The sequence below is a fragment of the Sturnira hondurensis genome, unplaced genomic scaffold, assembly GCF_014824575.4.
Source record: "Sturnira hondurensis isolate 20B ecotype Veracruz unplaced genomic scaffold, ASM1482457v3 Scaffold0009733, whole genome shotgun sequence".
Lineage (NCBI taxonomy): Eukaryota > Metazoa > Chordata > Mammalia > Chiroptera > Phyllostomidae > Sturnira > Sturnira hondurensis.
The window spans coordinates 1930294-1953841 of NW_028082364.1; the positions used below are offsets into that span (position 1 = coordinate 1930294).

General features: G+C 51.4%; 1 protein-coding gene across 2 annotated transcripts in view; it reads left to right on the plus strand.

Annotated features, from left to right (window-relative positions):
- RANBP17 (RAN binding protein 17) overlaps positions 1-23213 on the plus strand; it is a 239136-nt gene extending 215923 nt beyond the window's left edge. For both annotated transcript variants that reach the window (XM_037057757.1, XM_037057758.1), the window contains 4 exons: positions 521-687; positions 19068-19166; positions 20967-21094; positions 22836-23213. In XM_037057757.1, the coding sequence (XP_036913652.1) occupies positions 521-687; positions 19068-19166; positions 20967-21094; positions 22836-22932 (491 nt within the window). In that variant the 3' untranslated portion in view covers positions 22933-23213. The remainder of the gene's footprint in view (positions 1-520; positions 688-19067; positions 19167-20966; positions 21095-22835) is intronic.
- The last annotated feature ends 335 nt before the right edge of the window (positions 23214-23548 follow it).

Genomic DNA, 23548 nt, shown 5'->3' on the forward strand with positions numbered 1-23548 from the left:
TAATCAATAAACTATATTTAAAAAAAATAAAAATAAAAAAGAAGGAAATCTCACCCTTTGTGACAGCATGGATGGACCTGGAGAGCTCTACACTAAGTGAAATAAGCCAGTCAATGAACAAAATGAACTAAAGAGCATGTTGTGAGAGCACATAGGTAGAGAGCAGGCTGACAGCTGTCAGGTGGTGGGGTTTGAGCAAAAAAGAAAATAAAAAAACTCATGGACAAGGACAACAATGTGGTGATTGACGGGGTGGGAGGTTTAAGGGGGAAAATGGTGACGGACAGAGACTTAACTTAGGGTGAGGAACACATGTACAGTGTACAGATGACGTGTTGATTTAGAATCGTGCCCCTCAAACCTGAATGATTTTGTTAACCAATGTCACCCAAATAAACTCAGAAAGCTGGGGGGAAATGCCTTGAAACCAGAAAATTATGTCTCAGTCGAGGCGTTGTGAGGAATCGGTGATGCAAACACGTCAGCGGTGCAGCTGAGTTCTCCCTTCTTCTTCGTGCAGATACGGTTGTCTCCTCCAGCTGCTGCACCAGCTTGGACTCCATCGTCACCTACCTCTTCAAGCACATAGCCAAAGAGGGCAAGAAGCCACTTCGATGCAGAGAAGCTACCCAGGCCGGCCAGAGACTACTGCACTTCATGCAGCAAAACCCAGATGTCCTGCAGCAGGTAACTAACAGGCGATTGGTCGTCTGGCTTAAGAAACAGAGGTTCCCAAAAGCCAGCCTGGCCCCTGAATATCTCTGAGAGCGGCTGGTCTTGCGGGGATCCTTCGTCAGTAAGTCCCTAGGACGGTTCTCCCGGAGTGAACTAGAACTCAAAAAGGGGCTAGCTCTTCCGGAGGCCTGTGGGGGAAGGTGAAACTGGAGCTAGAAATGGTCAAACCTCTGACCTCTTCCCTGGAGCCCGTAGTAATGCCGTCTGAGTTGGCCTGGTGAACACTCCGGGAAGTGGGGAGCTCCCATCGGTCCCAGGGAAACCTTCTAGGAACTTTCCATTTATCATATCACGGTGGGTGTTTCCCAGTTGAAGATGAGAAAGCAAGGTCCGGCTGGGTCATATTCCCAGGAGCATTTAATAATAAGTAATAAAGCCACAATTTCTTTATTGTCAAATGTGTTTTCTCAGTGGCTAATATGAGTTAGGACTCAGTTTAATATTGTTTTTATTTTCTCTATTTTTATGATATTTTATGAATTATGCTATTACGGTTGTCCCAATTTTTCCCCTTTTGCCCCCCTCCACCCAGCACCCCCTACTACCTCAGGCAGTCCCCCCACCATTGTTCATGTCCATGGGTCACGCGTATAAGTTCTTGGGCTATATATTTCCTGTATTTTACTTTATATCCCCTTGGCTATTCTGGAAGGACCAATTTCTGCTTCTTAACCCCTTCCCCTCTTCACCCATTCCCCACACGCCCCTCCCATCTAGCCACCTTCAAAACGCTCTCCGTATCCACGATTCTGTCTCTGTTCTTAAAAAGCTCACTTCAACAAATCACCAGAACAGTATGCACATAAAAAATGCGCATGCTGTTATTTCGGAAGAATAATACCATTTTTCTGTGGAAGTACTATCACTCTGACATTTTCCAGTTTCACAAGGTGTGGAGGATGATACTTTGTCGTGCTTCCAGTTGTGCTGCTTTGCTCTGTTATCTCCGCTGTGGTCTGGTTTGCAAATGTAGACGCCCTACCATGGCCATGAACCAGCAAATAAGTGGTTTGCAGTCGACAGACAAGGTCACTCTGGATGAAGCGGAAACGACAGCAGCTGTGGGAAGGGGTTTTCTTCCTGGCTGTCATTTTCGGCCAATATTTCAATGAAATTATGAGAACTTTATTTGTGGCAGTGTCTCAGTTAACCAGTTATTTTCCGGGTGGGGAGGGGTGCAGTTAAGATTTTGTGTGACTAGGTAAAGGGCTGGGGCCTTGTAACTATTTGGTATGACCCTGGAATTGTTCCGTGTTGGTGATACAGTGAACAGAAGAAGACGGAAACGCACATTTATTGAGAACTGTCTACGTGTGAGGTACAAGAGCAATTAAGACTCATAAGACATAACTTCCCTCCTCAAAAAGTCTCCTGGCGGTGGGACAGAGAGATACGTAACCAATTACATGGTGGTGTGATTAGTGCAGTGATGACAAGGTGACATGGGGGAAGGGGACTTTCAGGGAAGTTGTCTCTTTTCGATGCCCCCCCAACAACCCTGAGATGTGGGTATCATCATCCCCATTTTACAGATGAGTGAATTGAGGCTCAGAGAGATCAACTGGGAAGTCGGATAGGAAGGAAGGTCTGTTGGACTCAACAGCCTGAGTCCTCACCACCTGTGCCCTTGGTTCTCAGGGGTCTCGTTGGTGGGGGTGAGACCGCAGATTCACCCAGACTGCCTTGTGTGGAGAGCTGGGCGTGCTTCTCCTCCCCACTGCCCTCCCACCCACCGCGGTCGGCGCTGGTACCGTCGGCAGCGTGCCGTAGCCCTAGGTGTTTGCAAGGAGAAGGTTGAGAACCACGGACTTGGAGAACGGAGCCCCTGGAGAACATGAACACCCATGGATCGGCCAGGGACCGGACCAGCCCCCGCCCCACCATGGCAGGCAACAAGGTCGCCAAATGCCCCCTACCGGCACTCAGCCGTGGTCTCAGCATTGTCCTATACGCTTTGGCAGGAACTTTGACATGGGTGGAAAATTTTAGCAAAAATCAACAGGCCTTGGTCCCGGACAAGTGCCGTGAGGCAATGCAGAGCAAGTCACGTGGCAGTGCAGGGGACCGTCAGGTTTGTCTGCACTCAGAGGCACCATGCGTTCGTTGCTTTAAGTAATTTCTCTGTGTTAATAACACTTGGTAACCCTTTACTTTGTAGTGTAGGACTAAGTAGTGATACATCTTTATTAACAGTGGAATACATTCTATTTATTTGGAATGTAGGCTTTCAGATAGCATTTTAAATATTAATGACTGGTATCTGGTAGTCAGCATAAATACGATTTGCATTAGCACTAGGTTATATCATCCTGAGTGCCTCTGATGTCAACTATCGGGCCTCATAATATCTGACATCATCTCCTTAGGTCACTGACAACTTTGACCTCTATTCTTATGCACAGTTTCTGTCGTCTCAAAAGCTCTTTTGAATTGATTTGAAATTTTGACTCTTCCCTTTATGAGGCAGTAAAATTGATAATTATTCAGATGGGAACTGAGTGCTGAGTGAAAAATCAATTCCACCCTCTCTCTGCTGCGTATAAAATTACTTCTGAGTCGGCTGGGCTGAACGGATGGCCAGAGTAAAAGCAGCAGGCTGGGCAGTGGGAAGAATTAGCTGGACGGAGCTAATAGCCTGCAGGGATGGACTTGGAAAAGAGGGAGTGGGCCAGTTGGGGGTTATTATGAGCAAGGATGGGTCCCATTGATCATCTGTTTACATCAGCTTCTCAGACCTTATAAATCAGCCCTGAAGAGCGGCAGAGCCCAAGACTCGGCCCCTTACCAGAGGGATTTTGTATTAGATTATTCTCATTTCACACTCAGATGAAAAGTGAGCCATTGATTATTCATTGGTTGCCCATTAAACGCTGATTTTATAGATGATTTGCCTATCCCAGAAAGTAATGAACAAGGCTGCTGCTGCGTAACTCGAGGTTTCAGTTTCCAAGACATCTGTGTCCGCTAAGTAACGCCTAACCCTATTAAAAGGAACGGGTTACAAATTGCTTAACCGTGCTGAAAAACTAGACCCTGATGACTAATTGTGCTTGGAGTTTAGAGAGGGTTTGTCAGCTCTTTAAAACTAAACTGATGCAATGATGCTGCAATTATCTACTAGTTTGAATTGTTTTTCCCCCCAACCTGGATCCATATCGCTGGCAGCGTCATTGCAGGAGGAGTGTTGATTCCGAATTGCAGAAATGATCTCCTGAAGCTTCCAAAGCAGATGAGGCCGAGTAAAGGGTTTCCCAGCAGCTCGGCGGGCCCTCCATTCGTGTGCGGCCGCCTGGGACAGACATCCGAAGGGCCTCTCACCTCAGCTGTGTTTACCCTGACCTGCCGTGTGGCGTTAGCTCTTCCGTGCTGTTCAGAGCATTCTCCAGATAAGTTAGCTGTCACGTTTTTCAAACCAATCTGACTTTACAAGCATTACATTGAGTCCATTCGAAGACGCACGACAATTAAGTAGCTCCATTTCAAGTAAGAATCATTTTCTAGCCACCATTGTTTTTACTTTGCGGTTGGGAAAAACCCAGTTTACATATATTAAGAAAAAAATTCCCTGTGTGTTTACATGCCATTAGAAAGATAAGCCGAAATTTTAAGAACAGGACGGTGGTAACCGTGAGGAGGCCCTGATGCGCGGCCGTAATTTAGAAGATGCAACTTCTCGGCGACATTTTTTTTTTCCAGTTTTACCACTGGTCACGATAAGTGTTTGCATCCATAACCCATAGATCAACATTCATTTCGTTATCTCCCAGAGCGTAGGATTTGCCCAAATTAGGTAAACGGAGGAGTGAGTTTTGTGGAAGTACAGGGCCGTGTCAGAGACGTGACTTCCTCTTTTCCGGATTGTAAGAACAGAGAGCCAACTCCGAGTGCTTCTCTAAGTCAGAATGTCCGCTAGAACTAATCTCTCTAGTGCCAGTAGCTCCTTCTGCTGAAGTGCAACAAAAACCGTGTGAGCGGCAGTGTTCCTGCTGATTAGATTAGATTATGTGGTTGACTTACTAACAAGGTAGGTTAGCAATTACATTCTCTAAAATCTAAATATATTTCTGTGTTGAATGGACGAAGTGGAACATTTAGGTGTGAAAATGTCTTGCCCTCATCTATTTCCCTGTTTGGATCAAGTATCAGAAACCCAAATACCCTCCCCCCACCCCACTTTTTGCGCTAACCTGGCATTTAACTACAGATTGTGAAGAGCTGTCAGGAGCTATAAGAATCACACTCCAGCAGGGACGTAAGCTGCGAGAACATTCACCCTTTTCCTCAATCAGTCAGTCAATCAATGAAAATTGCTTTTGTACAGTGCTCTGCATGACATACATCCCAAAGTGAATTACAGCAAGAGGGAAATCGTCTGCTCTTCTTTCATTTCTGCGTTTAGATTGAAACGCTATTGCTCAACATTTTGACATGCTAGCCAAGACATCGTTCATACTTAAGATTCCATTCCGTAATCGTAAGCGGGGAAGAGTGCAGGCGCACATTTAACTGATGGGGAGGTTTGGGCCTGTGGAAACTTCGCGAGACTCTCACTGTGGGAAACACTTAGGCAGATGAAATATATTCATGTCTCTTAGCCTCTTAAAAAATGATTAGCCAGATTTTGTAATGCTGTTAAAGGCATTTCTCGTGAACCCTAAATAGGATGTGTGCCCTCCGCATGACCCGTTAGCTCAGTCTGGTGGATTCGCAACTTTATTATCAAAAATATGACAGTAGATTGATATCAGAAACACACACTGACAGGCACTCGCAGGGGGGTCAGAGGGTAACGTGGACTGAAAAGGTTTGAAGGAAGCCAGGGGTCGGTCATTAGACCGTGTCGGTCATTAGACCGTGTCGGGACGCAGTTGGTTTCCGCAGAAGCTGCTGTGAGCTCGGCCTTCCCAGCTTGCCCTGCGCGCCCGGGGTGTGTACGCCTAGGGAACAAGTAACACTGACAAACTGGACGTGCTTACTCTGGGCGGGCACTGGCCGACGCGCTTTATGTGCGTATTTCATCAGATCTCGTCATCACAGTACCTCTGGGACGTGGTCTCCATTTTACAGACACAGAAACTGAGGCACCAGATGATTAAGTCACTTTCCCAAGGTCACTTGCTCAATAAGTAGAAAAACTAAAATTTTAGCCTAGGCCCATTTAACTCCCGAGTTCAGATGCCAACCACAAAGCTGTAGCCGCTTGGTGATTCCTCTGAATGAGTGTGTGTATTTTAGGCACTAGCAGTGTGGCAAGTTGAGCTTCCAGAAAGTCCCACCAGGGCCATCCTTAAGGTAGAATGATTTAGGGTGTCACCCTACACCTCAACCTGGTGCTGCAGCCGGGGCGAAACAGATGGGCAGTGACCCAAAGAGGCAACGGACAAGGGAGAGAAAGGTCGCCAGCTGGTACCTCGACGCCCGGTGGTCCCCGCCGTCCCCAAGGCGGCAGGAGCAGAGCTAACAGGGTTTCCTCTCTCCCCTGCTCCACCCAAACCCAAGCGTTAGTGCCATATCCAGGCACTGAGGGTATGAACTTTAGCAAGACATGTCTCCTTGAGAAGGGCAGAGTCAGCAGTGTGACTGTCTCCTGATGTGCTTCTGTGACCCTCCTTCCATGCCTTTGAGGTGGCCCCTGCGCTCGCCGCGCACCCGATCGTGCTGGGGTAGGCGCAGCAGGGCAGCCGGGTAATGGAGGTGCGGAAGCAACAAGTGGTTTGCATCCATCCCCATCCCCTGCACATCCCTCGTCCTGCTCCTGATTTTCGTCACTGACTTGTCAGTACAGAACACCATTTTTCACCTTCCCCTGGTCATAAACAGCTCCTCTTTTCTAATGGAAGCTTCTACTACTGAGTACCATTAGCTCTATCAAAGGTCATTCTTAAGGTCTTCCCACATTGGCAAGTCCGAAGCCCACACCTGGGTTCTTTTGAGCCTCCTTCTTGCTCACCTTCCAGTCCGCAAGCCAAGGTGCCTCTTAGAGCCAAGCAGAAAACGTGAATGAGTTGGCCTGGGAAAAACACTACATTGAGTGCCCATTCCTGTCTGAAGGGGGCATCGTCCTCACAGCTCCAGAGAACTGCTTCCCTGGGAAAAGGGAGGGCGAAGGCTAGGTGTTGCCAGGTACATTGAGACGGACCCCCAAAGAGGAGCCAGAGATCTAGATTTTAAAGTGTTGGCCACTAACGGAAAACTGGAAAGAAAAAATAAAAGCACGCCGCAGGTCAGCACTGAATGTCTGGTTGCTAGTTTTGCCCCTCTGTGCTGGACGGTAGCAGAGCATTTCAGAACCTGAGGTCCCCAGTGCACGGTCCCCTGCGTTTCTCACGCCAGCTCCTGTGGCCCGGTTACAGCGGTATTTGTATTTCTCTCTGGCGCTTTGATAATTTCCAAAGCACACTTGTTTCATTCGTTTTTAAAGGATGTGTTATTTTGCATACGGAAGGGATGCGGTAAAATCTGATGATTCAGGGTGAAATCAGAATATGTAGAAGAACCAGGGCTGGACAAAATTATCTAGATAATAGGTAATAGATGTCCACGGGGGAGAATGATGAGTATGTGACTGCCACCGCTGAAGATCAGCGTAGAAAAGTCAAGTTTATGTGTTTAAAAATAAAAAACACTCTTTTTTCATTTCAATGGCATCTTATCCATGACGTTATAAATTATTTCTCCTTGTTTAGACGGAGGATTTTAGTCTGTATCCTTTTCATATATCATCTTTGCCAGTTTGACCTCATTTTTGTTACAGAATTATTGAATGACTGTTTCAACTATAACCAAAAAAGAGTGGTATTTTAAAACAGAAAAACCAGTTATAATAGTAACCTATTCTTGATTAATAAATCATCAAATTAGCATTATGGCCATAAGGCCTGTCTTTCCAGAATCCCTTGTTTTCCCCAAAGATTATCACCATCTCGGTACTTGTCCCAGCCCCTGGTGGAGCCTGGCACCTCGTACTAGTCGATGACTGTCTGCAAAACAAGCCAAAAAGAAAAACAGAATTAGCCCTGGCTGGTGTAGCTCAGTGGATTGATCGCGGGCCTGCGAACCACACGATCAAGGTTCGATTCCCAGTCAGGGCACATGCCTGGGTTGCAGGCCAGTTCCCAGCAGGGACTCACCAGAGGCAACCATACATTGATATTTCTCTCCTCTCTTCTTCTCTTCCTCTCTAAAGATAAATAAATAAAACCTTAAGAAAAACAGAATTAGACTTCCAAAGTCCAGTCTGCAGGCAGTGGCATTAGGCACCAAATCACCGTGATCATTGACCACTTACTGCGAAATAAACTAACTGGTGATGCTAAGATGAGCTAGTTGTTACCGTCTGCCACCTTGTAACCCTGCCGAAATTCCACAACAACATCTCACTCCACACACGCGTGAAGAGAGAAATAACTACTTCAAATATAGTTCCAGAACTATCTGGTTAACAGAACAGAGAGACGTGTTGTTTTGTTTTGTTTTGTTTTCACTAGGACATGTGTTCTTTCTACCTCTAAGCACAGTTTAGAGATGTAATCCATTGACAGCGTAACTGCCCTTATTAATTGAAAGGGATGGAATCTACCAGATGTAGCACAAACCAGCAGAGAGTTGGGGGCCTGAGCGGCAGCGGAGGCACCATATTGAGTGAGCCAGAATTCAGTCTCCAAGTCATTTATTTCAGCCGGCGACAGCACGTGGAAACTCCTGTGCCCCAACAGTGATTGATGGTTTAATATCATATATAATTTTTTTAATGAAGGAAAACCATTTAAATATGTTACCATTTGCACTGGTATTCTCCCATGTACATAACTGCATTTAATCATTATGGGGGTTGTTTTTATACTTGTGTAATTTGTATCCAAGAAATAACTGTCAAAGCCATCTCGCGCCGTTGCGGGAAGTGGTACAGTGCGCTCCAGACTTGAACGCATCCGCTTGTCCCTGCACGTAATTAAGGACGTCGGAGCTTTCGCTGCCACCACGTAGGAATTCCGTGTTTACATTTCTGAGCGTCAAAAATTAGCCACACTGTGCTTCCTCACGCTCCCTTTCTGGGGCCACTGTACTTAAGTACCTTAGTTCTGTACCAGTGTATGATTTGAAGAGTTTGATTTTAAGACTTTTAATATTAAAATACATAATAAAATTTTATTATCTAATTACAAGAGGGCTTAGCCTCTTATTAAAGTTGCTAAATCAGACCTAGATTAGCATCATAATGGCACAGTTTGACACGGAATACTCAGAAGTCAAGTTCGAGGGGGCTTTCTCCTCTGCCCACCCCTGCCCCCCCCCTCACACAGAATAACAAGGGGGAAATGCAGGCAGGGAAACAAATGGGGGGGGCGGTTCGGAGACGGAGCAGAGGTGTCAGCCTCGGATGGTGCCCTTAGGCGAGGCAGCTGGTCTGTGTAGCCTTTTGTTAGTCTGCTACTGGTTTATGTAGCCTTTAGGCCGGCACCAGAAACAATCACTCCTACAGGGTCAGCTGCTGGTCAGAAGCGAAGTAAGAAAAGACTCTGCCTTCAGAGGCGCAGCCATAATTTCTGTACAGCACCTGCTACTGGTGCTCAGCGTGAGGGTGAAAGGTCAAAGAGGCAGTTGTTCAAAACTCAAGAATGGCTTAAAGGGACTTGTAGATTAATCTGCTTTATTAACTTCTGTATATTAGATAACTATTGCTGTGAATGACAGTACATCTTTTTGAATAAGTCTCATCTCTTTCTCTTTTAAATTAGCTTTTGAGTAATGAATATTAAATAGAAAGCATTTCAGGAGTAATTAAATGAAAACAGAATGATGTCATTTTGCAATTATACTTGTGTGTTTATAGAATAGGGGAATTATAATGTTTTCCAGGAGCCCACTCCTTCATAAAAGAAGAATTTGAAATAAATAAGCCATATGTCCATTAGCCCTTGCGTTTAATCTAAAAAAATATGATACAGTTTGTGACTTGCTGTGAAGTCACTGGGTGCCAGCGGCTGGATGGGGCGCTCCCAGGGGCGCCAAGGGCGCTCTTTATGAATTAGAGCTGCCACCGCCCATCATCCTCCTTTCATCTGCGGCTCAGCTGTCAGTCTGCAGCTGATGCTCTCGGAGTGGACAGGGGGCCATGCAGACACGACCAGTGGGCACGCCTCTCCCTTCCCACTCACGGAGGGCGGGCGGACAGACCACGCTTCCTAGGGAAACGCCGCCGAGAGCTGCAGCCCGCTGAGCCCAGCAGGGCAGAGTGAGGCACATCGCCCCAGTGGCAAGTGGCGAGCAAGGTGGTTTTAGCGTCTGCCTTAACAGGGGCTGGCGTCAGTGGCTATCGCTGTAGGTTAAGGACAGAAATAGTTCACTAAACGTATCTTTTGTAAAAGCCTCTGCAAGGAAAATTTCTAGTCCATATCTCACGTACGGAGACCACCTCTGGGGAAAGGAACAGTTTGTGTTCCAAAGGGTCAGTTTTGTTGTCGTTTTGGAGAATTCTCAGAAAAAGAAAGCACCGCAGATGACCCCACCTTTTCACGCTGGCGAGGCACGGGCGGTGGCGCTGTCCACTCTTCACGTGTGGGAGTTGTCAGGTTTTCACGGGCACTTTTAAGTGCAGTCTTTCTTCTCTGAGCGGTGTCTCTGTGACCTTGAAGATGACACCTGAGGTCACTGTCCTGACTCACCCTGAAGCCAAGCCAGGGCCCACCAGCAGGGTCCTAGCCTGCTCGGGTGTCACAGCGAGGCTGACCGAGCTAACCAGCACGTGCTGGGTGGGGGACTCCTCTCACGTGCAAGGGGAAGGACTGCCACACCCCCTCAAAGAGCCAGACCTTTCCTCCATCTGGTCACAGACACCCTGCTCTCTGCGGGGCCACTAGGGCCTGAGCCGTCACAGTGGAAGGGCCACCTCAGACTCAGAGAATTATGGCGACAAATGATGTGATGGAAAACAAGTAACAATAATCATCACACGCTAGGTTGTGGGCTCAGTGCTTTGTGCGCACGTCCTTACATGCACACGTCTAGTGTGTGTGTTCTATTTAGGTCTCACCAGCTGTGAGGCAGACATTTTCACCTCCATTTTATAGTCAAAACAGGGTCATTGCAGCTCTGGGAAGTCAGGTAGCTCACCCGAAGCCATCCAGCCGGTGGGGGGCAGTCCTCTTTGTTCCACAGGACAGATTTCAAGGAGACCAGAAGCAGGACTGGTGGAGTGAGGGAAGGCAAGGGGAGGCGTGCGGTACTCCATCACTCACAAATCCTGGACTGAGCTGAGGGCCCTTCTTTGGAGAACTGACTGGACAAGAGGTGAACCCTTGGCACAAGCTGCCTCAGTGGGTCCCCCCCTAGATTTAAAAATCAGCATTTAAAAGGTCTTGGTCAACCTCTGGTCTTCACCTGAATTGAAGACTTGAAAAATCAAGAGCCGTGGGCAGCCAGCCCCTGCCACGTACTCAGAGGAGTAGCCAGTCCGCAGCGAGGGGAAACTCAGCCGACCTGCTGAGAATCTCGATGAGGGGCCAGGCAGTTCCAGAGAGGGGGCGGGGGAGAGACTGGGAAAGGCCCTGGCAGCCCCTTGTCCCTACTTATGGGTCCCTACGAGGCCTGGCTACTCTGCCTGGTCTCCGGTCCTCAAGTCAGCCCTGTCTGGCCTAAGTTTCATCTGTCGCAGTTGTTGTCCTCACAGACAAGGAAGCTGCAAGGACAAGATGGACCACGGAGCATCGCCTCCCTGACCCAGAGGCGGGCTCACTGAATGTGTCAGGTGCGCCTGCACTCTGAAAAACAGTCGCTTTTTCCTGTGCCCCTCTGTCGGCCCCAAACTGACTTCTTCACACTCACTCTTCCCGCATGCTCCAGGCAAGAAGGAAAATGAGCTTCCTAACGCTTTCCTTTTATATAACGTCTTCACACCTAAGTCTCTTCTGAAATTCTGTCCCAACGGGTAGATAAGGCCGGTATGGATATTTTCGAACTTGGGAGCACAAGTACATTAACAAATGTATTCTCATAGCACCCACGTGGGGAAAGTACACAGAGGTTCAGAGAGGCCAAATAACTTGCCCACAGTCACACAGCCACTAAATGCTGGTGCCCGGAACACACCAAAGGGTGCAGCTCCTGACGGTGCCACTTTCTCCAGAGCGAGGCTTCCCAGGGCCTTGGCCTCTCCTCCCTTCCAGGCTTTTCTTCCTACCCGTCCATGCCTGTCCCCTGGAGGCAGCAGGATAAAGGGCCGGGTCTCTCCCGCAGCCTTTTCTCTGAGTGGCACTGTGAGGGGGGTGAGGAGCTCTTTGGTTTTATGGAAGAATGGAACGGTATGAAGTGAGAGTTGGCTTAATGATGGCATGATTTCTTCATTTTGTTACTGGTCTTGCACATGCGTGAAGGGTAAATTCTGTGAGATTTTCCCAGAGTGTATTAGTGTGCTGGCACTGTGAGTCAGGGCCTTGTATTCGTTTCTGTCCTAACTCTTGGAGAGTTCAGGCAACAGCAGCAGCCTGCGGGGCGGCCATGAGCTTGTGTCGTACGCTAGGGAAGACTTTCTTTTGGGTCGCAGTCAGATCACTCCTTGAAGAACAAGGTCAAGGCCTCCTGATCCCCCCTTCTGTGAGTTACTACTGCTTCCTGTGCGTTGCAACCCGGCCGACCCTTACGTGCCGACTGCGTATCCCTTGTTGTGCTTGGGAAATACAGACTCGTGCTTCCAGACAGAGGCAGTTCCGTCCTCCTTTGAAGGTTGTTCCCCTGCAGATTCTCTGTATCGGTTGAGGAGTTTCTACTTTATCACAATCAGAACAGACAGGTTCTGCAGTGGGCATCCCCAGCATGGAAGGACAGTCCCGTGCTTCCTGCCNACTACTGCTTCCTGTGCGTTGCAACCCGGCCGACCCTTACGTGCCGACTGCGTATCCCTTGTTGTGCTTGGGAAATACAGACTCGTGCTTCCAGACAGAGGCAGTTCCGTCCTCCTTTGAAGGTTGTTCCCCTGCAGATTCTCTGTATCGGTTGAGGAGTTTCTACTTTATCACAATCAGAACAGACAGGTTCTGCAGTCGGCACCCCCAGCATGGAAGGACAGTCCCGTGCTTCCTGCCTGTGACCTTGGGTTAGTTACTCCACTTCTTCAAGGGGAACAGCGCCTCCCTGGAGAACTCTGTGCCTTACTTGAACTGGGCCCCAGGAAGAGGCGGCTGAACTGCTCTGTCCTGGGGTCTCATGCCCAGACTCCCCAAGACTTGAGCCAGCACTCACTGCCTTAGAGCTCTCTCCATGACCCCCTCAGCCCGCCCCATAACTTGGAACGCGGGTGCCACGGAAAAGCAAAACACTCACAGGCACATTTAGTTGAGGTCATAGGAACAAAGAATAAGAAATAAACTGCCAGGAAGTACAGCGAAGGAAAGTGCAAGACCTGAAGAGAAATCTCTTAGGCCCCAGAGAGACCCAGCAGAAGGAAAGCCCAAAGCAGGAGCCCTGTGTTAATGCCCATACTTAATGTGGCATCTCGTTTTAGATGGGACAGAGAAGTCCCACTCGGGGAGCTAAAAGCGTCAATTAGAGTTAAGTGCATTTAGGGATGATTTCTCCGAGACCCTTAAGATTAGAAGGAGACAACTTTGACGTGCGGACAACAGGAGATTAATAAATATATAGGCTGTCACGCTCCATGAGGCTACGGGGACCGCACTTTATTCAGTTCTGTACCACAGAATCTGCCATACAGTAGGAGGTCAGAACATGTGTTGTGTGGGTGCACCTAGCACATAATAAGAGCTGAGAGTAGAATATTGACTTGAAAAGCCTGCAGAGTTCCTAGCCCCTCCAGAAGCTTGGACCACTTTAAGGGAGGCTGCCCTTTAAGGAAGAAGCCCCGCCCTATGCAAATGCTATGCTCCCATCCCACGGAGGGAGCAGGCCCTCCCACTCCCCCTGCCCCCCAGTCTGTTTTCTGAGCCCCCTGAATTACAGAGAGGCTAGAAACAAAATTGACAGAAACCTGGAGGAGAGTAACTCAAGTGATTTAGGAGAATGGAAGGGTTGGCTTATGGGGCCAGATTAAAGAAGCTAAATATGTATAGCCAGCCTAAGTGACAACTAAATGGGGCATCTGATAAGTCTATAAATACTCGGAGGATGTAAATGCCAGGGAGGAAAGGGAATTACTTAGCCTGGCACAATGGAGTATTGGCATAATGGGATAATATTAAGAAAGGGAAAATGAAGGTTGAGCATCAATAAAAAGCTTTCTGACAAAGAGAACCGTTCCTGACAGGGGACACTATTAAGTTATGTGCTGCGGGCCAGCGGAAGTGATGGCAGTGCCGTCTCTCAGGGCGCTGGCCACCGAGCAGCAGGGCAGGTGCGCCGACTGAGGTGCGTCCTGACCGCGGCCCGGGACACGCAGGCAGCCCGTCTGTGGCTTCCCAGTCCTAGAACAGGACAAAAAGCCGCGTCTTCTTGGAAGAAGTCAGGAGGCCCAGACTTCTACAGGCGCCATGGTTACAGAGGCAGTTCACCTCTCCACGTCCCTGCTGGGAGGGTTCCTTGAACACCACCCGTGTCCTGCAGGATGCAGTCCACCTTGTCTAGCGCCTGACAAGGCCCGTCACCAGCGCGGCCCACACTTCCTGTCCGGCCCCGGAGAACCACTCGTCACCCCACTTCCCCACACCTTTGCACCTGCCTGCCCTTCTTCTCACCTGACCACCTTGGCTCCTTCCCTACAACACACTGGGGGGTCCCCGCCTGCCCCCGCCCCAGCCCGAGGCAGTCTGCCAGCCGCCTCTGGTCTCTCAACGCCCCCTGTGTGGACCTATGTTTGTGGTGCTTGCTGTACTGTCTTGTCGTCGTTTAACTACTGTGCGTGTTCTCCCCTACTTGACCGTGAGCTCTGAGGGCTGGGACCGGGCCTTGCATATCTGGGTCCCTGGGGTCAGACCCTGACCCCGGCACAGAGGAGGCGGTCAGCCAGTGTCTGAAGAAACCATGGAGCGAGGTTTGATTCCCAGCACTTCCGGTCACTATCGTTTCTTAGGACCCCTGGGAGATTACCGGGGCAAAAGAGCTCGCAAATCTCAGCAACATCTTGGAATCATCTCCCGGGCCCCTGGGCCAGTACTCGATACGCCATTTAGACAACTATAAATAAAAACCCTCAAACCTGAGCGGCATCGTGCCATCCGCTGTGGTTCAGATGTGAGCCAGAGCCCAGTCTTCAAGGGAAAGTGCTTCTGAGGGCCTCATGAATTTTCCACAAAAATACCGCTTCTCCCCACTCAGAAACACTGTGAACATGATACGTGAAATAACCTTCCCCTGCTGGTTCTGAAGGTTTTATGTCCATTTAACCAAATCCCCCCATGAAACAGGGAGAATGTGGCAATAGATGAGAGGTGATGAAACTTCGGACCTCCTACTGTGGGGTAATACATTTATTCCGAAATACAATATCCATCGCCCTCCGCATCAGGACCGTGTGAGAGGCCCTCCTGCCATTATGCCTCCTGTTGCTCGGCCGTGAAATAGGGTACTCGTCGGGGAGTGCTGGGTGCCTGTTCGCTAAAGCGGTGTGCTGTCTCCTGCTCCCCTCCCTGATTTCCAGCGGCCTCGCTGTTTATCACTGAGTGTTTCACACCAGCACGTGCCTGTACTCGTCTCTGCCATGCGTATGTGTGTACCCTGGTTAGGGTTCATTTCACTGCTCCTTACCCCCGCATTCACTGTTGGCCTACTGACCTGCTAGACACAACCGCCTCCCCACCACGCCTAGCACCTGACCCCTTCTCTCTCCATTGGCAGCCTTGAACTTGAGGCCATGTCCTTAAAGCTCAGTGTTTACCTGCGGCTTCCGTATCAGGTCATGTTTCTTGGAAAGACTTCATTTACTGGGAAGAAATCGGGGCATGCAGTCAGGAATGCCAGTCATCTCTCTGCGTGTCTGCCACCGCAGCCCTGCCAGGTCCACGTCACTTCTCCGCTGGAGTCCTGCCGCGGGCTCCAGCCATGCCCCCTGCCTCCAGCTGCCCGTGGGTGCCGGTCCTCAGTTCCCCATCCGTCACTGTCCCACTCCATGGGCCATGGAAGGCTCCCATTCACATCCCGGCCCAGACTCGTTTCTGCATTCCGCGTGACCCAAAAGGCCTTTACAGCCTGGGCTCAGCCCAGCCTCCCCCGGTCGTCAGCTCCACTTCCTGCCTCTCAGAAAGTCTCTCTCAGAAGCTTCCTGTGTAGGGCTGACTGCTTCTCACACAGACCGGGCCCTGTGTCCTGTCTCCTGTGCTGGTTCTCGTTTTATTGTCTGTTCCAAATAAGTCCTCCTTGCCCGGCGATGCCCTGTACATCTGCTAGGATTCGAGTTCAGTACACCTTCCTGTGAGGATAGGCGGGTCTTTCCCAACGGAGTCACAGCGCAAGTGCCTCTGTTAGTCTCCCCTGAGCTTGCACCCCTGTTGGCTAATCGGGGACCCCCAGAGGCTAGTGGAAGCCTTTATTGGTAAGGAGCCTCTTTGCTTCTCTTTCTTTTCTTTTTTTTTTTTTTTGTAGCAGAGCTAGCCCCATGCAAGGGCCCAGTAGGCAGGACCCCGAACTGATTTTCTGGAGGAGAGGGGGTCGCCCGTAATTTTGTTTGACCACATTCTTGTTTCTTTGAAAAGAGACCCACTTTGTCGTGCATTTCATTGGATAGGTTTTTCACTGAAAATGCTAAGTGCATTTTCCTATTACGAGGCCACAAAGACGTGTAGGAATTCCAGAGTGTGCTGACTGTGTAGATGTTAAAAGAGGGAAGGTAACGTAGATGGTGGGGCTTGGGTAGTCCAGGCAGGGAAGGGCACGTTTGTCTTCCCTCTGCTTTTGTTTCCCGTAGCGTCCCACTGACCCACATGGGCAGACAGCAGGCGAAGAGAGCAGCTGATTCCTTTTCCCTAAAGATGACTAATATCTGGTCTGAGGAGGATCACATCTCCGAGTGTGCTGCCCACGCACACGGGGCCTCGGGAGCAGCACGTGGCCATGGTGGCGGCTCCTTTGTTCCAACAGGCACCGGCAAGGACCTACCTACAGTCCCCACCCATACGCAAGGAACTAAAGCTCGGAGAAATGAGTGGCTTGCCCAGCCTCCTGAGTTTAAGTTCGGTGGGTGTGTGGCCGGGCCAGATTTGGCCTCGGTTCTGACTGGCTCCAAAGCCTGTCCCCTACTACGGCATGTGGGTTTCACTTCGTTGAGAGGGGTTTCCTGTTATCTCGTGCCAAAGCCTGTGGGAACGAGAAAGGGAAAGGAGGAAGTGGCGAGGCAGTGTGGGGTGGCCTGCGCTCTTCCCACGTGGTCCCCTCCTGGGCTGGGCACAATACAGCAAGGATAATACGTGGCTCGTGTGTGTTTTTGGACATAGGCTCTGGAAATGGCAGCCTGGGTCGGGCAAACTGGAAACGGCCATTCTGACCATCCCTGTAACAGTTTGGGAGAAGGCCACTTCTCCTACGTTCCTTCTACGCAGTACACACTGTTGGTGCCTGGCAGCACAGTGGGGCCAGGTGGGCCGGCGCAGTCGCTGAGAGCTCGCCCCTCGCATCCCCACTGTCCCCCACCTTAACCGCAGAGGGCTTCCCACAGCGAGTTCCCCTCACCAGGGACAGGCTTCTGGACTTGGGCGTCTCACCCTGTGTGCTTCCTCGTGGGGGAGGGAGATTTTCCTTCTCCGAAGGAACTTGCCGCGTGGCTGGGCCGCTTCCTCCACACCCTCCACGATTATTAGGGAAAAGAACTCTGCAAAGAAGACGCCACGTCAGTGCCATTTCAGCAGATTTGCTCACTAATTTCCATTTTTCCGGAAGAGTAAAAAGGGGGAAAAAGCCATCCACTTTAGCTAACTTTATTTTTAGAAAAGTATTCTATCCACACATCCCCTTACTTATTACAGACATAAATACACGCACTCAGACGAACGAGCCCACGGGAGAGCCCTATAAAGCAACTGGCGCCCCACTTCAGGACGCTTGTCAGTTACTGCAGAAGCTCAGCGCCTCTAACTTGCAGCTTTCCCACTAAAACACCCAGTCCGCCTTTCCACTGGGAAGCGTGTAATATTTTAGACCGTCTCCGTGGGTCTGTTAGTTTTGCTTGTCAGTTTCATGTGTGGCTCTGTGACTTTGGGTGGCTCGTTGGGTCACACGCAGAAACACGTGGTCTGCAAACGATGCTTGGGGTCAGGCTGGAGACCTCGCCTCTCCCCGGAGAGGCTGGGCACGCAGTCAGGGACTGGCAGGTGTCCTGGTGGCGATGGCGGTGATGGTGGGGACGTGTGCCTGCAGCGGCAGGTGTTTGGAGCTGCAGAGGCGCCCGTTCCTGTGGTCATTATGCACTTGGAACGTCTGTGCTCCTCACAGCACTTCCTCCCTCCGCCATCTCGTTTGACTCTCCGAGCTTCCTTCTGCTGGACCCTTACTTTCCTCTCCACAGTCAATGACACAGGACAGAGAGGGACAGGCGCGGCAACTTGCCCGAGGTCGGAGTGTGAACCGGATTGCAGAAATGCCAGAGGGGGAACCAAGTGTCCACAGAGCCCAGTGCGGGGTGGTGTGCGTGGTGGCCTGTGCCCTCCGTGGGGAAAGGAGCGCGAGCTGCGGAGACTGCCACTTGCCTGGATTTCCAGCAGCCTCGTCTCTAGCCTCCCTCCTTCCGCGTCATCTGCACAGGACACGTCGCCTGTGTCCCCAGACAAGTCTGAGCCTGTGTCCCTTTTGTTGTACGCCCATGGCTGGCTCCCACTGCCATCACGGGGAAGGGCAGATCCTCGGGCGTGGCCTTCCCACCTGGCACTGGGGTCTTGCTTCTGCCCACCTGTCTCTGTCCTCGGCCGCATGCCCACGGCACGGCACCCACCCAGCCCTGTGTCCTTCCCGCTGTCTCCTGGCGGTCTGCCCCCGGGAGCTTCCAGCTAGCTGTTCGAGGGCAGAGGCTGTGCGAGGCGCCTGTGATGAGGCGTCTTTCCTCCACTGGCTGTCCTGCAGGCTTCGATTGAGAGAATGGGTGGGTGCACATGCAGGAGTGAAGTGAGCGTGTGAGCGACCGAATCAGAGGAGGGAAAACGAGAGCCTTTCGCAGCCTGAGCCGGCAGGAAACAGGCTGTTCCACAGTTCCGTGGCAGGTGTCCCGCTCCTCCCTCTGAGAGCCGTTCCCCTCCCGTGACTTGACCTCTGGTGAAATGAGAGGCAGAAAGCAAGGAGAGCTGGGCTTTCACCTGGTGACCTAGTGTGGAGGGGAAGCACCTCCGGGCTGAGGCAGGGCCCAGCGGCTGGAGGGACTCCGAGCCACGGCAGCCGTGTCTTCATGTGACCCTGTCCCCTAGATGATGTCTGTCCTCATGAACACCATCGTCTTCGAAGACTGTCGGAACCAGTGGTCGGTGTCCAGGCCCCTCCTGGGGCTCATCCTGCTCCATGAGAAGGTGAGTGGGGCCGTAGGGAGGGCCCCAGGGGCGGGCTCTGGGTGGGGCAGAAGCTGCGCCAGCAAAAGATGAAGGGGCCACTGCGCTGGGCGCTGAAGCCCCGGGGGCAGAGCCGTATTCCCCCAGAAGGCCCTCCCCAGAGGCCTCGGGTCCTCTTCGGTGAAGCAGAGGCCAAGGGGCCAGGTCCTCTGGAACTCGGAGCTCCCACGCACAGGGCAGGCGACGTGCCCAGCAGGCCTTCCAGCCCTCCCTCATCTCCTCCCCCTGTTCCAAGGGAATTCTGAGCAATAATCCTTTTTGCCCCTTCCTTGGCCTCCTTTTAAGTCTGGGATCCCCACTGCCCTAGACCGTAGCAGCAGCCCCTGGGGACCAAACCCAGAGTCAGGCCCCTTCACCCGGGAGCGCACGGCTCCAGTCCCGAAGTGCACGCCGCCCGGGGCTGGCTCCGGAAGCCACCCCTGTCCCCCAGCGGTGGGTGGGAACAGTGCGTTACTGCTCCGGAGAATGAATTGTCTGTACAATAAGATAGTACTGGGGGGAGAGACAGTGAGATTAGAGGGAGGCGCATACATTAAAATTCAAACTGAAACCCCAGCCTTGGAAGGAAACTAATAGAAGAAGAAAATATATCAAAAAGAGCGGCGCTGTCTCATCACTCACCTGTGCTGAAGTATCCAATTTTAGCCACATTCCGGAGCACCGCCATTCATCTTCCCCCGGCGTTATTGTGATTTAAATCCAGGCTCTATAAAGGAGAGCAGTTCTTTTAAAATGATTGAGAGAGAATAAGGGCAAATTCAGTGTTTAGAAAAAGCTTATGACATCACAATATTATACTTTACTGATGGAGGCAATATTTCATGGTTTGGGATGAAAAACTAATAATTTTCTATTTGGTGTGAGTCACTGCATCATTATAAAAAGGAAAAATAAGTAGTTCTGTGCATTCCCAATCTTGTTCAGGAAGACAGTGAGGTTTACATCTAATGCCTCTGATATATAGTATTTAAGTATTCGTCTGACTCCATATTAATTATGTGGGTTTTTGATGTGAGCTGTTTTAATGTCTGACGGAAATTAAATACCATGCTGTTTGGGCTAGGAAGGATAAACTCATGACTGGCAAAATGTTGTCTCTGTGCCGAAATTAGGCTGTTTCCGATCATTAGGGGCCGTGTTTAGCACAAGAGCTTTTGTTTGAGCAAAAGCTCCCCGATCCCCAGAGGAGAAGGGGCTTTGCGGGTCCAGTGTGACCAGGTACGACAGACCACCCCCCCAGGACTAAGCAGGCTCCTCTCGTGCCCGCCTCAGCGGAGCCGCCCCATCCTGACCCCAAAGGGCAGGGACTTGAGACAAAGCCCAGGGCTGTTGGGGGGCGATTCCCTGAAGCTGTGAGGATTGTGGGACCCCAGGCTTCCTGGGCATCAGTCCGTCCTCCCCTCTGCCTGAGAGGCCCTGCCTCTCCCAGCCTCTGCGTGACAAGTGGAGACGAGTCAGGAAGGCCTCCGCCTGCCCAGTCCCCACAGAGGAGGTGAGGACTCCGTCAGCCTGAGTCTCCAGGGACAACAGAACAGGCATGGCGAGAGGTTTCTGTGAGGAAGGGGAACGCAAGTTGTGCGCAGGAAAGCCTCTGTTGCTTCCGTCTTCTGCAAAGGCTCACGGCGCAGACTGGACCCGGGCCGGCGTTCCCCTGCCAGTCGGGAGCCTGGGCAGCTGGGAGCCGGCCTGGCCCCTTCCCCAGGCCTCTCCCCGGGCCCCAGCTTTGGGCCAGAGTCTGACGCCTGCCCTGTCCCCCAACAGTATTTCAGTGAACTGAGGGCGAGCCTGATCGACAGCCAGCCTCTCCCCAAGCAGGAGGGCCTTGCCCAGTGCTTCAGGAACCTGATGGAAGGCGTGGAGCAGAGCCTGTCCGTCAAGAACAGGGACAGGTAAGCAATACGAGGTGGGCTCAGCGTCTCTAAGGGAGGGGGATATTCCGGGTTTGTGGAGAAGAGCCGGGTCGTGCCTAACACAGCTCACCCGTGCACGTGGCTGTTCCGTTACACCTCGGAACCCTGGCTCCCTTCCCTCCCGCCTGGTAATCGTGACTGGGCATCCGCGTCCTGCAGGCATCGTACCAGGGACTGCACGGGGCCCGGGGGAAACAAGTCCCAGCTTCCGCTTAAGCTTACAGTCCAGCGGGAGAGAGATAAAAAGTAACCAACAAAAAGCCAAAGAAAGCAAGTTCAGATTTGCTACAAAGGACAGGGGAGGGCTTCCCAGCATTTGAACCAGCACGGCCTTTGAAGTCAGGTGACTCCAACTTAAATTCATCCCTGACTTTGAAGGCTGCGTGGCATGAGTACGTCGGCTTCATGGGTCCTCAGTTTATTTACTAGTAAAACGGAGAGCATGGTGATTGGCAGTGGTGTTTAGATGCCGACTGTAGAGAAGAGCGGTCCCGGAGACACAGGGCTTGCAGCAAAGACCAGCTCCTCTGCCTGGCCTTCAAGAGTGGCTGGTCCAAAAAAAAAAAGCAGAGGGGGTGCGGTGGTGACTGGTTTTGTGACAGCAGAGACCCCCGGGTCGCCCAGGAGACCTAAGTAAGAGGGACCTACACTTAACAGCCGTGCCCGAGTTCTTCCATCCGTCAGAGCACAGGATGTCATGGAGCACCCGCCGTGCGCCAGGTGTGGGGACACCAATGGGGAGCTACCTGTTCAGGGAGCTTCTGATGAAGACTGACAGTAAGGAGTGACGTTTGCAGGAAAAACAGCTGCCTGTCCCACCCTCTTGGGAAAGCCGTAGTGTTCAAGGGCCACACCGTTGGAAACGCACGTCAGCCATCCCAGTGGCCAGTGTGTCCTGGAGTCACCAGCCTGGGCTCTGCCAGTGCGAGGCCAAGTGGGTGGGCTCTGTAGACTCTTCCTTCGTTCCCTGCCAGGATGCCCCCTCGGGCAGGAAGGGGCAACTGGCAGAAGGCACTGAGCGGGGAACCCTCGGTGCCTCCAGCGGGGTGGGGGTGGCTTCCCCAGGGGTTGGGGAACTGGAGTGCCGCCTCCCGGGCCAGCGCCCCTCACTTCCGGAGGACTGACCGGCAAGGGCAGTGTTTCCTGAGCACCAGCTGTGCACTGAGCACTCACGGGCATTGTCCCGGGGAAAAAGTCTCACTTCCCACCATCCCATGGGGTAGCTCCTCGTATCGGGCGCCTGCGTACTCACCCGAGATCACCCAGCTGAGAAGTGGGAGAGCCAGGGTTTGAGCCCAGGCGGTCCAACCCAGTGCCCCTCTCTCGAAGCACTGAGTCCAGTTTTCTCGTCTGTGAAATGAGGATACTGTTACCTACCTTTGGGAAGACTTCTGCTGCTGATAGGAATTCATACGTTAAGCTCAACCTAGGCTTCAGTTCTTTATAATCTCCTGTACTGTCAATGTGTGATTTGACTGTTTTAAAAGCAATTTTCAAACAGCAAAACCACAAAATGCACCCCTCAAAACGGTCAGAGTGCTTTGCGTGGTAACCTTCATTTTCTGAGAGGGCGGTCCTGCTAGTTAGGGTGGAAGGAAACCTCCGTCCAGCCAGACCTGGAGCCCTCTCCAGGGTGCTGAACTCCACCCTGGCTCCGCCCTCCAGACGCCTGTGCCGCGGCCCGGCCACTGCCCTCGGCGCTTTCTTCCTCTCTCCGCAGGTTCACCCAGAACCTGTCTGCGTTCAGGAGAGACGTGGCGGAGGCCCTGCGCGGCGACGGCGGAGCCGAGCCATGCGGCCTGGACATGATGAGCTGACACAGCTTCTCCGAGCCACCTCGGGAGGAGCAGCCCAGGACAGCGATGTTGGCTAGCCCGGGAGATCTATTTTTCAAAACAAACAGCAACAAAAGCCCTACCTTTTTATAAGTCTAGCCTAATTAAAAGAATTTATAATAGTGCAAATTCATTCAATGTAAATCCATTCTTTGCTCTGAAAAAGCAGAAGCATTTTCAATCTTTCTATAAAGATGTCCTTATCTTTGTTCTTACAATGCTCTGAAACGGTGTAGAAATATTTAACCAAAGAACATAATAAACCAGGTTTGCACCTAAGTGTGGACCAGTTAATGGCTCTTCCCTCAGAGCCCAGAAGTGTGGGCGATGCAGCCTTCACCGTGGACCCCAGATGGAGACAAATACCGTTCGGTCCCGTTGTGTTAGCAGTTCATTAAGAGTCTGGAGGGAGCGGCTCGGGGTGGGGAGGGCGCTGGGCTGTGGGGGCCGAGCCCAAGCCTGGGAGCGCTCCGAAGGCCGCACAGCCCCCTCTGCCTCAGCAGCATCTGATAAAGCGGAGAGACAGTAACACAATTAAATGGCTTACAAACAACGTTTGCTCTTCACGGGCATAAATCTGCAGCGCTTTGGTCTAGAA